We start from the raw sequence: 14,987 nt of genomic DNA on the forward strand, positions 1-14,987 counted from the left end.
GTACTTTCGGGGGTTACAGCACCCTTAACGGTCAAGCCAGCCGGCCCTTTACTTATGACACAGGCGCACGCTTGGCACTACTTTGTTGATGCACGTGCGGCTACTGCGCACACAATTCACAAACACAGAAAATAATTTTTTTTTAGGTTTGGACTGGAGTGTACTTTCGGGGGTTACAGCACCCTTAACGGTCAAGCCAGCCGGCCCTTTACTTATGACACAGGCGCACGCTTGGCACTACTTTGTTGATGCACGTGCGGCTACTGCGCACACAATTCACAAACACAGAAAATAATTTTTTTTTGGTTTGGACTGGAGTGTACTTTCGGGGGTTACAGCACCCTTTAACGGTCAAGCCAGCCGGCCCTTTACTTATGACACAGGCGCACGCTTGGCACTACTTTGTTGATGCACGTGCGGCTACTGCGCACACAATTCACAAACACAGAAAATAATTTTTTTTTAGGTTTGGACTGGAGTGTACTTTCGGGGGTTACAGCACCCTTAACGGTCAAGCCAGCCGGCCCTTTACTTATGACACAGGCGCACGCTTGGCACTACTTTGTTGATGCACGTGCGGCTACTGCGCACACAATTCACAAACACAGAAAATAATTTTTTTTTTGGTTTGGACTGGAGTGTACTTTCGGGGGTTACAGCACCCTTAACGGTCAAGCCAGCCGGCCCTTTACTTATGACACAGGCGCACGCTTGGCACTACTTTGTTGATGCACGTGCGGCTACTGCGCACACAATTCACAAACACAGAAAATAATTTTTTTTTTGGTTTGGACTGGAGTGTACTTTCGGGGGTTACAGCACCCTTAACGGTCAAGCCAGCCGGCCCTTTACTTATGACACAGGCGCACGCTTGGCACTACTTTGTTGATGCACGTGCGGCTACTGCGCACACAATTCACAAACACAGAAAATAATTTTTTTTTGGTTTGGACTGGAGTGTACTTTCGGGGGTTACAGCACCCTTTAACGGTCAAGCCAGCCGGCCCTTTACTTATGACACAGGCGCACGCTTGGCACTACTTTGTTGATGCACGTGCGGCTACTGCGCACACAATTCACAAACACAGAAAATATATTATTTTTTTAGCACTTGGGGGGAGCACCCCTGATGGACAGAGCACCCCCTGGACAACACTACAGCACTCCTTTAGGACTGGGACACTGCACAGGACTTTGGAGTGGACACAGCCCCTATGGAGAACTGACTGCACAACACAGTCCAGCCAGCCCCTATGGACTTTGAAGTAGTGGACACAGCCCCTATTAACAACAGCAGCACAGCACAACACAGCCAGCCCCTATGGACTTTGAAGTAGTGGACAACAGCAGCACTACACTACACTACACTACACTACACAGCCCTAACTCCCACCCTCCCTCTTCACTGTCCACAGCCGAGTGAGAAAATGGCGCCGACGCGGGTACCTTATATAGGATCCAAAACCCGCGAGACTCGGAAGGCGGGATGATGACGTTTTGCCTCGATTTCAGATCCGAGTCAGGCGGGAAAAGTCGAGCCTGATTCGGATCGGACTCGGATCGGGGGGGTTCGGATTTCAGAAATCCGAACCCGCTCACCCCTAATATATATATATATATATATATATATATATATATATATATATATATATATACACATATATATATATATATATATATATATATATATAATATGATACAGGGAGAGCCCGGGCCATCTCAGATTATATGTATGTGTGTGTATATATATTTGTGGCTAGATGTTTTTTCATTGGTTCGGTAACCAAGGATTTGGAAACCCTCCTTTCAAAATCCTGCTTTTGCCACTGTATTGGGCTACAGCGAGTTTTTTCCCCCTCTTTTCTTTCTTTATTCTCTTCTTTCTTTTCTCCTTCTCATCAATAATTTAGTGCAATTAATATGTTACATGATTTGTATAACTTTTCTTATTCCCAATTATTGATTAGTTTAATGATATCTGCAATGTGATTATTGCTACCCCCTATTTTGTTGTTCGTTTTTTTTGTATGTTTATAAAATTCAAATAAAAACATTTTGGGGGGAAAAAAATGTGGTAAATATAGTGGCAAAGTGAGTGATCCTTAGACAGGATGCCCTGAAAATTCTGGTCTTGTCAAGATTGCAATATCACCTAACAAGCAATCAAATGACATTAACAAGTGTAGCATTAAACTGTTATAATGGAGCACAAATAAAATCTCAATTGTTCTACAGTAGGTCTTTTTCTTTGTTCCTTTGTGAAAACTATTTTTCTGTACTGTGTTAAGCTCTTCATTGTTGAATGTGAGCTGATCTGTGCACCAGACAATAAGGCCTATTCATCATCACTTATTTTTCACAAAAGCATGTGAAAATTAACATTTTCACATTTGTGAAAAATAAGTGTCACGGCCATTTATCAATTTCCAAAAAAGCTTGATGTTGTTACTGAATGCCACTTTGAGATGGCGTTTAGCCCCCGATAACCTACACAGGCTGCCAGTCACAGCAGAGGGATCTATTCAGATCTCTCCCTGCTGTGTCTGCACTGCCAAGCCCTGGAATTGAGAGCTCCAGGACAACGGAAACATGTGGCCATATCCTTGTGGATACCTCAGCTGCATGGTGAAAAGTATCACTTTCCAAAAGCTGACTCTGCAAAATGAGCAGCTTTTTGGAAGTTATACTTTTGTTAGAGAGGCATGATGAATGCCTCCAAAACATCTTTTAAACTCGCAGCGAGTTTAAAACATAATTATCACTAGTGATAAATTTAATTATGTCATGATGAATATGCCCCTATGTCTTTCTAAAATAGTCGGGGAAGTTTTGTGGACACTGAAAAAGCACCAATGTGTAAAATAGAGATTAGAGGGCCTGATTCAGCACGGATCGCAATTGCGATTGCAATGCGTCATTGCATGCAATGCAGCTGCGAAAATACGCCCACTACTGTTTTTTCACATCTGTAATACCTTGCAATCCTGCGCATACATCGGTAACATCGAACCACACCGGCCTGTCATGCAAAATTGCAAGAGGTCTGACCCGTTGCAGAAACTGCAAGTTTTGTCGCACACAGAAGGCTCTCAAGCTGCTTAGGCAATCGCAGTGGCTAGTTTATGTACGTCCATGCAACGGCTTTCAAACGGACAGGCACGTCTGCATTTCTGCAACCACTCCCCTGTCACCACCCCAAAACGCTCACGGCCTGTCACTCTGCGATGGATTCCAAACTGCGTGCGTAATTGCAGTGCAATCTCTATGCACGTGCAGTGCAAACACATGCACAATGGCTAACAATCGCTTGATCTGTGTACATAGCTGCAATTACTGCTGAATCATGCCCAGAGAGTCCTAAAACATGCACAATTTTCTTGAATTCTTGAATTTAAATTGAATCTATTATAAGTGGAACACAAACAAATTCTTAAGGCTAAATTTATGAAAGTTAGATTTTAGTTGTTTAAAAATCAATCTAAATTGATCAGCATCGATGTTGTGTTTCAGAAGATAAATCTAACATTTACTAATACAAATTTTTAATATTGATTTTTAAGTGTTAGTAAATGTGCAATTTAGCCCCTGAAACACAACATCAATGTTGATTGATTTAGATAGATTTTTAATCAACTGAAGTCGATTTAAATTTGACGTTTGAACTAAGGAGCATTTAGTATGTAATATATGGTACAAATTAGAAATAAAGTATCACCTCTGACTTTGTCCCTACACCTTAACATTACATAAATAAATTCAATATTTACATTTACATGCAGGCGGTGCAAGGATTCCAGATGCCGTAGGCAAATCTTCACTCTACTCCTCCCCCCCTCCCCCAGCCATGAACCCCCGCTCACCCCCAGCCATTATAAAATATATTTAATGATTCTTCCCCCCCCTTATCCTTCCTGTTTTTTTTCACTTACCTTTGCTGACTAGGGTGGGCTGCATTCAGCTCAAACCTCCCAGACTCCTAGCAGTCCGGCGGCACGCACCAGTCTCACTCCTCGTTGTTTTCTCGGGGCATGAGACGTCATGATGGCTCATCCCCAAGTGTCAGTAGTGCAGCCACAGCGCCGATTCGTCCCCACCTGACCAACTGGGAAGGAAGCAAGGGAAGAGTGACAGGTCAGGTCACAGGTGCCAGCCACTGCACTGGCCGGGGAGGGGACCAATTCTGCTAGTCTCCAGCCTCCACACCCGGCAGCAGTGGCTGGAGATGAGAAAAATTGTTCCCAGACCACAGCTCCAGCCGGGGAAGGCCCCAGAGAGAGAGGGGCCTGGGGGTACTCGCCTCCTGCCCCCCCTTAATCTGGCCCTGGGGGACAAGCCAGACACTTCTCAATTGTCTACGCTGTCTGCACCAGGGATGTCAGCAGTGCACTCAGCAGACGGTAACAACACACAGCCAGCCAGATACCAGGGCATGACTGTGAAAAAAAAGTGTGGGGGCAGCGGTAGCCATGGCATCTTGTGAGAATTGCGGTGACCATACACATTCAGGATAAGGATGTCAGGGACATCCATAATTTTGTCCTAAGAGGCCTCAACAGCGATCCCGAGGTCCTAACACTCTAGGCAGCTGTCCAAAGCTGCCTAATGGAAGCGTCATGCCTTGTTACTAATAAAAATGTAAACAGGACAGTTAGACACCCTGCTGAGTGCTACAACACCCTATCTACCATACACACTGCCAAGCAACAACACCGCACAAGGCATGGACCTGCCGACTCCCCCGCTCAGTCACCCTGTCCCTGGCTGCCTGCATAAGTGTCCGGGTCTATTGAGAGCGCAGTGTGTGCAGAGTAGGTGCCGAGAGAGCCAACCAGCATCCCCAACTACAGGTGTCCCAGTAAACGCTGAGCTTACTGCCTGTTTCTCCATGTATAGCCCCATCATCACTTTATTGTACCTCTGAGATCTGCAGCTGTGTAACCTCCTAGGGAAGGCTTGTTGCGTTCACTGGAAACTTCATCCCTGCTGCTACTACAGCAGCATGATAGGTGGTGTTGTGGAATTGGCTGTGCAGCTTGCTGGGACTTGCAGTTCCACAACACCTTCTTGCTCTGTGGCCGTTTGAGTGCTGTGCAAAGGTTATTGGCTGGCCTTAGGAGGGAGAATGTCACAAGCAGCATTGTCTGCCTGATCACTGATCAGTGGTGAGGGAATGCTTACTGTTGATGCAGCTGCTGGTGTAAACGGTAGCTTGTGAAGACTATCAGGGGACTGTACGCCACAGTGCTTTTTCGAAGCTTGATGAATGGCATAATTTCTACTTCCCCATTCTAAAATATGGGGACTGTGGAATTGATAGGAGGAGAATTGTAACCAGGAGATATCTGTAATATCTCCTGCGTTAAATGAATGATGAATAGGTCTGTAACTTAATTTCTACAAAAGTAGGTGAAAATGAAATTGTAGAAATTTAAGGATGATGAAAAGAACCCTATATGCTGAACTGATGCCTTAATTACCATTATTTTAGTATTCATGAACACACTTAAAACAGGAGATATCACTGATATCTCCTTGCTAAGTGCCCCTGCGTTAATTTCCACACTCCCCATTAGAGATGAGCGGTTCGGATTCCGTGGAATCCGAACCGCTCCGAACATTGGGGATCCGAGTCCACCCGAACCCTGTTCGGGTGTTCACCGCCTGACTCGGATCCCCGTTCGGGGCCGAACGGCGGCCTCCTGATGTCGGATTCTCACTAGAGAATCCGACATCAGGTCTCCTCGCGTGTAGGGCAGAGCGCAGTGCGCTCTGCCCTACACAGACACAGACACACAGCCGCCAGCGGCAGCTGTGTGTTTGTCACAGCAGCCAATGAGAGTCACACAGACTCTCATTGTCTGCTGTACGGAGGGAGCCGGCTGGAGCTCACACATGAGCTCCGTCTTCCGGCTCCCTCCGCAGCGTGTGACAGCAGAGCGGACGGCGCGGGAGCGGGGAATCAGGTAAGTTTTATTATTTATTTATTTTTACTTGTCAAAGATCCGGGGGCGCTACTGGGGGGGGCTATACTACTGGGGGGGTCTGCTACTGGGGGGGCTATACTACTGGGGGGGTCTGCTACTGGGGGTCCATACTATTGAGGGGCCTGCTACTGTGGGGGGGGCTATACTACTGGGGGGGGTCTGCTACTGGGGGGGGTCTGCTACTGGTCGCTGGGCGTCCATACTACTGAGGGGCCTGCTACTGGGGGGGGCTATACTACTGGGGGGGGTTTGCTACTGGGGGGGTCTGCTACTGGGGGGGCCATACTACTGAGGGGCCTGCTACTGGGGGGGCCATACTACTGGGGGGGCTTACTACTACTGTGGGGGGATACTACTGGGGGGGCTTACTACTACTGGGGGGGCCATACTACAGGGGGGGCTACTACTGGGGCAGCCTACTACTGAGGGGGGCCTTCTACTGGGGGGGCCATACTACTGGGGTGGCCATACTACTGGGGGGGCTGCTAATGGGGGGCATACTACTGGGGGGGCCTGCTAAAGGGGGGCATACTACTGGGTGGCATGCTAATGGGGGGCATACTACTGGGGGGGCATGCTAATGGGGGGCATTCTACTGGGGGCACTGCATAGGAGACCCTACTACTAAGGGGACTGCATAGGGGGCACCACTGCTGGGGGCATTGTGTAAAGAACACCGCTACTGTGGGCATTGTGTAAAAGGGTCACTACTGTGGGCATTGTGCAAAAGGGGCACTACTGTGTGTCGTAACATAAATAAGAGACACTACTTTATGGTGTAATGTGAATCAGGCCCTACGTGCGGTGTAATGTGAATAAGATTGTGCACTGTGACTCCTTGGGCCGTAGCCCACTATGTAAACAAGTACTGTGACTTTGCTGGCCGTACCCCACTGGGTGGGTGCACTACTTTTCATTTCTGCCACTGCTGTGTGGCAATGTGTCATAGATGTGCTTTATACTGTGGTGTCTGTGTCGTTGTGTCGCTGCTCTATCGCTTAGGAACCAGTCAGCTCACTGCAACCTTTGGCCAATAATGTTGAAAACAATATTATGAGCTGTTATATGGTCTAAATTGACTGGAAATTAATGTTATTGAGGGTAATAATACTCTAGGAAGAAAAAAAAGACCAATTTATGTGATTTTAGCTTTTTTTGTCAATTTTTGTAAAAAAATCCAAATCCAAATCCAAAGCCAGTCACCGCAGTTTGGCAAATCCAAATCCAAATCCAAAGCCGGACGACGAATTAGAACCAAATCCAAATCCGGCAAAAATGGTCCGGCGCACATCCCTACTCCCCATACACTAGTATGGGGATATGGAAATTATGCTATTTATCAAATTCCGATAATTAATATATTTTCGGAATTTGATGGAGTTACTATCCGCCACTGTGAGGTGGCCTACAGGGGTTACACTTACCTGTGTCAGCGTCACCCGCGAAACGCAGGGGGGGTTTCCGAGTACCTAGAAACCCCCCCTGCCCGTTGCTCCATCGCTGACGGCCTGGCGAGCAGCTGAACACTTCCTTTTTTTTTTGTAAGGAACACTGCCTGGGCTGGCTGTAGGGGGAGCTGCAGCGCGCAAGCCCCTCACAGTCCGTTCCTATAGGGGCACTGTGACCGGCAATGTGAGAAAGCGCCTGCCGCCGGGACATATCAACTAGTGCCAGCGCAGAGAGTCCCGGAGCCGCACGACGTAGGTGGGGGTACAGGGGGGATAATATTTGCTAGAACAACTGCTATATGGACATGCCGACGGGGGGGTGTGGTGTAAGGGGAGGGAAGGTAAGGAAGAGTATCTTATGACTGCTGTATGTATATGCCAGGGGAGGGGGGAAGATAATATTTATGACATGATGCCAGATCAACTGCTGCATGTATTTGCCGGGGGGGGGGGAGTAAGTAATATTTATTAAATGCTGCTGTTTGTACTTAACTGCTTGTATTTTGGCTCTGCATTCGTGTTTTTTAGGTGAGTGTTGCGCTGGGTGTGTGTGCGATGTGTAGTCTTTGTCAGTTTGTGTGTGTCAGTGTGTAATCTTTGGCAGTGTGTGTGTGTGTGTCTGTGTCATTGTGTGTGCAATGCTGAACTGTCCATAAAATATATATATATTTCTCTCGATCAGTTTGGAAACCCCCCTTTCAAAATCCTGCGTTTGCCACTGAGCGTGGGCAGGTCCTCCTCTGCTCCCTCCGGCGCTCCCTGGTCTCTACTCTGGCTCCGGTGGCTGTGCTGACACTGTGTTCTCAGGCACAACACAGTAAAGTTTAGAAAAAAAAAAAACTTTACTGTGTTCTGCCTGGAGTAGGGATGGACATCGGAAGCCCACCATCAAGTTATGGCAGTGCTTCCACCATTGAATCTTTCGATGTGATGGTAACTAACAATTAGGGCGGGGCTTGGAGCCAGGCAAAAAGAAACATCTGAGCCAGGCAGGCAGCGAGCTGAGGACAAGGAGGAGAAAAAAATTAAAGAAACAATGCCATTGTTGCTATGTCACAGCTGACACTGGGATCTACTCAGTGACTTTAGCTTACAGTGCAGACTGGCTGTGGTTTATATATACTGCTCTAGCACTGGGAATCATTGGGGGTATCTGCAATGCAATTATTTTTTATATATATACAAACTCAATCCTCAGTGATGAAGTAGTATATAAACAGGGTATTCCCAGTCCTCTGTGTGAGACGAGTCTGTGAGTGACTGCTGCTGCAGGGGCCAGGTCTGCACACTGATTGGTTCTCTCAGACAGTAAGAGCCAATCAGATTTAGGAATATGCCCTGTGTTGCCTAGCAGCAGCCTGGAGAGGGAAAGGGACAGCATCATAGAATTACCACAGCTGTAGGCAGTGCTGCGCATGCCCTGGTTTTACGGATGTAACAGCGCATGTGCGGCACTGATTACAGCTGCGGTAAGGTAGAGTAGGCAGGGAAAACTATCTATTTCCTGAAAAGCTGTCATTGCAAAAATGACAGCTTTTCGAAATAGATAGTTATGGAGAGGAGGAATGATGAATTCCTCCGGTAATTAGGTAGAACTCCATGCGAGTTCTAAACCTAATTACCTCCAGAGAAATTTTAGTTATGATGAATAGGCCCCTCTGTTCCTAAACAGTAAAAGTCATTCTTGTATTATCCTCTTTTTCACAGGAGAATGCAGATTGTGTCCTAAGCTTGTAGCAGATCGCATAATGAAAGCCATCTCCTCTGTGGCAAGACATGGTAACCTGAGTGACATTTCTACAGTGCGTCTAATTACACACACTGCCTGTAATTATCATATCTTCTGTTCTGAACTAAATAAACATTTTCCTGACCTGTGAAGAATTCCACTTACATTATGCATGGTGAGTATAAATATATGTAAATGGAAAGCACTCCAGGACTTAATGATGTAAAAATGTATATTTCAAAACTTGTTACATCACTAAGTGCTGTTATCTTATGTTTTGCACTCTCCAAATTTTTAAGTAGTACACACACACTAACACACACGTTAACTTACCTCATAGATGTGTTCCTCCAGCCTTGTCTGGCTTTGCTGCCCCCTCTAGTCCTCTGCCCTGCTGACGCTCACGGCTCTTCTAGTTTCTTACCAGCAGCATTGCAGTATCAATACTTAGGCCGGAATAACCTATCCCTTTGCAAGATTCATACAGCACAAATCAGGATTGCCAATGACATTAGTAAATTTCAATCTAAATATATTTTAGAAATGACAGATATGGTAGATTTAACATTTATAAAGCCATTAGTCTAAGACTTAAACAATTTTAAAAAATAAATATATATAGAAAGCTGCGCTAATCTCAATAAACTGCTTGGTAGGGTGGAATGATCTATAAGACATGCTAAGAAAATATATAATCAAAATGTAAATTTAATAAAAGATATTAACATTGATATATTGAATAATATCACATCAACAAGACTTCATAGGGTAATAGCTAGTCCTTATTTTAAATAAAGAAGCCATATGTATGTGGGGGCGAAACATGTTAGAGTGTACTCTGGAATTTATCATCTCAGTAGCAGTTTATAGCCCAACTTTTCCGGCGCCAGTTACCAGCCTGTTCATAGTGACACACCGATCATCAGTCTTCACTTTGGGATAGGAGAAACTGCAGTGGTGAGGGGCAGCTGAGCACTGCACAGGGGGTGGCCATCCTTCAATGTGCCGAATTTAGGATCATTCATATCAGCTGGAGCTACTGGTAATTCAAGTTATTTTCCCGTAATTGAACCATCCAAGACTGTGATTTTTACTTCTGAATGGGTACCAGACGTGGGATTACTATCATCATACGCAGTCTCTGGCATCTAAGTGACTTTCCCTCATTCAAATATCTGAGACTGTGCTGATTGCATTCTATTCTGGGACTTGTGGTTCCACAAATCATTTCATTGAAATTCTCTTTGCATATCCATGAATGGAAGGATATTTATCATAAACGGATTTTCAGTATATATTTTATACATATGTGTTTCTTATTTATAGCAGTGTGCATTATTTAAAATAAAAAAAGGCTAGCTGCCTCATTCATTCTTGTTGATGTGATATTATTCAATATATCAATGTTAATTATCTTTTATTAAATTTACATTTTGATTTTATATTTTTTATCGTGTCTTATAGAGTCCCGGTAAGTTTATTGCACTAATGCTGGGTACACACTACTAGATATATCGTTTGATTGAATGACGAATGATATATAGGTAGCATATAGGCAGGTGTGTACGCCTGATGTCTCTGTGAAAGTGGTAATTCATAGACTATCAGGTTAGCCCTGCAGCACAGCAGATGCCTATATATCATGCAGATAAATATTCTTGCATCTGGCTGTGTGTATGGGTGACCCTCTGACCGCCCGTGCACTGGCTGCAAGGGAAAGCTGACAATGACATCAGAACTGGGGCAGGCCTGCCCAGTTGTGATGTCTGGCCCAACATATCAAGCGCCTCATTGTTAAGTGTGTAATGTGTATAGCTTACCTAATTGACCACTGGTTTGGCGCAACAGCTGGTTGGCCGATCTGTCTTAAGTGTGTGTATCCACCTTTAGAAGACAATACGGACTTGTGAGTGGCCTGAGAATATTTGGTCCAAGCTGACCATATACTACAGAACTTATCAGAGCAGCCATGTGGAATGCCCTATAAAGAGAAGACAAATCATGACTTCAATTTCTATAAAGATAAGTTCCTTTATATAAATGGTTAAAAACATTGGATAAATTGCTTTCAGGCAATACTTTTACACATTTACTAAACAAATGATTCCATTATTTAAGAAACTATAATTGATTATACAGTGGAATGGAATATTCATATAGCCTATGTGCATTTATTGTGCATAGTGATATGAAATGACATATGGTAAGGGTCTACTTATTGACTAGAGATGTACTAGAAAGCAACTCTGTTTTAGTAAAAGCACATTTCATAACACAACATCTCTCATGTTAACAAATGCTATGTGTTAATCTCTCCAGTTTACAGTTATTCAAGATCTCCACCCCAGATGTCTGTTGTTGAAGATTGCAATAAATGCATTCATCAATCTCTGGATTTTACTTTCACTTTCACATTCAAGGGTCATGACTGAAGACTCAACTGTGGATCAGAAATATCCTACAGTTTCAATTTGCATTTTTAGTCTTAAATAATACTCAGACAAGATACAGTATTCAATTTAATGATGGTGACTATATTTAGATGCCTTTCTGTACAGAGGGCCTGATTTACAGGTGGATGTAATCATATTTGTTTGCATAAAGTTAGCATTTTTGTACTGCGCATTCACACAGAAAAGTCTTGAGCTTCCAACCATATACAGATTAAGTTGTGTCTAGTGCTTATGACTCCTTATGCTGCTTAGAGAGGAGGCTGGGGCATGGCCTGGCCTTACCGTCTTTGATGATCCAGCTACAAGAAAGAAACTCGGAGACGTTTGGGTGAATAGCCGGATCATGCTGTTTCATACTTGTTATACCTGCGGTGGTTCATACCACAAGTCTTGGTACGCTTGCTAATTTGTATTCATTATTTGGGTTGCAATAAAACTGTTTTATTTGTTTGATGTACAATGTTGCGCCCCCTTTTTTTGCTCTAATTCCTACATATACTGTGTGTGTGTGTGTGTGTGTGTGTGTGTGTATGTATGTATGTGTATGTATATATATATATATAATATATAACTCCACAAAAACGAGATGGCACTTAGAGATTGATATAAGCAAAAAGTACATGTATTCAAAAAGACATCAAGGCGACGTTTCGAGGTATAACTCTCTTTCTCAAGCCTCCAGCATTACAAGACAAACAACACATAGACATCACTTACCCCGCTAAATAGCTGTGTCCGCTCTCCATTCAGCCCACGCTGCACCCGCAGGGTCCATCCACCGGACGCTCCACATGACGCACTTCCGGGTGCTGCGTTCCACCGTTGCCTGGCAACCGCGGTGTTACCTACAGGAATACTTCCTGATTCAGTGCACAGCCTCTGCATCAGGCTGGGGATAACGTCAGGATGTCAGTTCTCTGTCAGGGCTCATCCCGGGGGGGTGGCTTCCAGTACGGGAAACCAGCTGTGGAATAGATAAGCAGATCAAGCTAAATGATTAACCCACCACATATCAGCTAAGTGCATGTTAAAAACAACATGAAATGCATAAGTATGAATCACTAATATCTATAACAAACTAAATTCTAAAGGAGCGTCCACCCACAGAAATGCAGATACATATGACTTAATATATGTCCACCAGGGCACCAGAGGAAGTTGCTGATTGTGTGACCTAGTGCCGGCAGAGTGGGAGAATATATATATATACATACATACATCTGCTGTTGCCTATTTGTACTATAACCACAGCATTTCTAATATTGTTTCATATATTTTAGCGTTGCCAATGATTTTATGTGACAAGCTTATGTTTTACACTCTACTAGTTAAGTCTACTCTGCTCTGTGTAGCTCTGCATTAGTTTGCCTATGTCTGGCTACCTTTTACCATGTGACAGGTCAAAGGGTTGAATCCCCCATTTTAGCACTGCAGTATCCGTGTTTAACATGGGTAATGTCTAAATCACCTTCACGGAGAGGACCCTGACGTCATCAGCCAGTGTCCAGTGTCATTCCCTGCCATCCAAGTGGGCATAGAGGGGGAATATAAACATGTGGCAAGCGTAGCGTGGCGAGGGGACAACAAACTTGTGTAAGTGTGGTCAAAGTACTTCTTTAGCTGGCTGTCATGGGCAGGAACTGCACTTCCGCCCTCACTCACTTCACTTCCAGGTCCCTATCACGAAGGGGAAATACAGCCAACTGTTTAACATGCTGACAGGCTGTGCAGTCTTCTGAACCCACAAGGCTAATATAATCTTACCGCTCGCACAAACGCATTTGCAGTTTATTCTCTTATTTTGTTATCACAAGTACAGTGACCTACTCTGCAGAACCACAGTTGTATTATATGGACAATCAATCCTGTCTATGTTAATAAATGTACAAAGTTCCAGAAAACTCATTGTTTGTGAATTAAGAGATGAACTTGGTTTAGCTATCTGAATAGTTACACACTGCTTACGTATAATGAGGGTCAGAATACTATTCACTTTATTAATATGATACTTGCATTTGGTCCACAGCAGGAAAGGAAATTCTCATTTGATATTTAAAGGGGAAGGATGTTTGTTTGTATTTGAATGTAACTAGTACTTCTGTAACACCCCTTTTGTACATGCTTCTAGAGTATTGGCGAGTAGAAGTGATGTCTATGCAGCAAAGACTATTCTTACCTTTTTATTCTTTCAACTTATGGCAGTACCTCCACCTGAATCTGTACAGGCCACAGAGGTAATGATTGGGTCTTCAACCCACCAGAGATCAATTCAGGACACCCCTGCCCAAACACCTCTGACCCTATACACTTAACAAGTACAAACCACACAGTTTGCTGCTAAAACCACCACAGTATACTGTATTTATTTACCCTTAAAGTATGGAAAGGGTTGGAATCTCTCAACTAACAAAAATGTAACATATTAGCAGCGAATATCGTGCATATAGACTTCCAAAAACATATACTTGATATTGCATAAAAAACAGTAATATAAAATGAGGTAGAACGATATCAGTGATAAATATGACACAAGACTATTGACAAAGAACAAGATAATAACATATCGGTAAAGATTGAATAAAGAATAGCATTGTTATTCACCATCAGTTGAAACCATTGATATTGAATAAATATGAGCATTTGGCAGTGCCATAATAGGGCTTTAATGCGCCCTGTTCCGGCACTGCCCCTTTTGCGCACGATGTCATGACATCATATTTATGAATACAGTCTATTAACGTTGCAAGCTTGTTCTGTCGGTGAGTACCATGGGCATTTGCATGAATACAATATTGAATAGTAAATGCAGGCCCTCTTGAAACAATGGCCCTCATTCAGAGCCACTCGCTATTTGCGGTCGTTCGTTCTAAAACAAGGGGTGGCTATTCAAATGAACCGTTCGCTGTTTGCGGTCTGTTCACGCCTCTAGGTCTGAACGAGCGAACAAAACTTGCGTTCGTTTTTTGAAAAAATACGCCCCCTGGCCGCTCGCATCCTACTTCATGTCCGCTATTTATTAGATTAATCGAGTACATCGACCAGGGTATGAACTGCTCGCTTTTCTTGGGGCTGGTGTTTGCTACCACAATTTTGCGAGCAGTTCTGGCTCTAAAATAACCCAGTGACGTGGTCAATGACGCTGCTGTTTTAAATATGCACACCCATAAAACGCCCGTTTTGACCTTTAAGCACGCCTGCGATCGGATCTCCACTCCCCGTTTTCAAGCACCTTCCCCTGTTACCACCCACATACGCCTCTTTCTGTCACTCAAATTATCAGGCATTCACTATTTTTTGCGAGCACATGAATTTCGGCCGCACTGAGTTGTTCGCGCATGCGTATAACGATCCGTACGCATGCGCAGTTGGCCAA

General features: G+C 44.2%; 1 protein-coding gene across 5 annotated transcripts in view; it reads left to right on the top strand.

Annotated features, from left to right (window-relative positions):
* The window catches only part of LOC148529067 (protein mono-ADP-ribosyltransferase PARP14-like), a 237,958-nt gene extending 225,891 nt beyond the window's left edge, over nucleotides 1-12,067 (top strand). For 4 of the 5 annotated variants that reach the window (XM_088468962.1, XM_088468967.1, XM_088468963.1 and 1 more), the window contains 2 exons: nucleotides 9,140-9,336; nucleotides 11,481-12,067. In XM_088468962.1, coding sequence (XP_088325088.1) covers nucleotides 9,140-9,312 — 173 coding nt within the window. In that variant the 3' untranslated portion in view covers nucleotides 9,313-9,336; nucleotides 11,481-12,067. Of the gene's footprint in view, nucleotides 1-9,139; nucleotides 9,337-11,480 lie in introns of those variants that run through there. The other variant, XM_088468966.1, reaches the window with a different exon arrangement.
* Nucleotides 12,068-14,987: the final 2,920 nt, after the last annotated feature.

The sequence above is a fragment of the Taudactylus pleione genome, unplaced genomic scaffold (genome assembly GCF_031769625.1).
Source record: "Taudactylus pleione unplaced genomic scaffold, aTauple2 ptg000087l, whole genome shotgun sequence".
Lineage (NCBI taxonomy): Eukaryota > Metazoa > Chordata > Amphibia > Anura > Myobatrachidae > Taudactylus > Taudactylus pleione.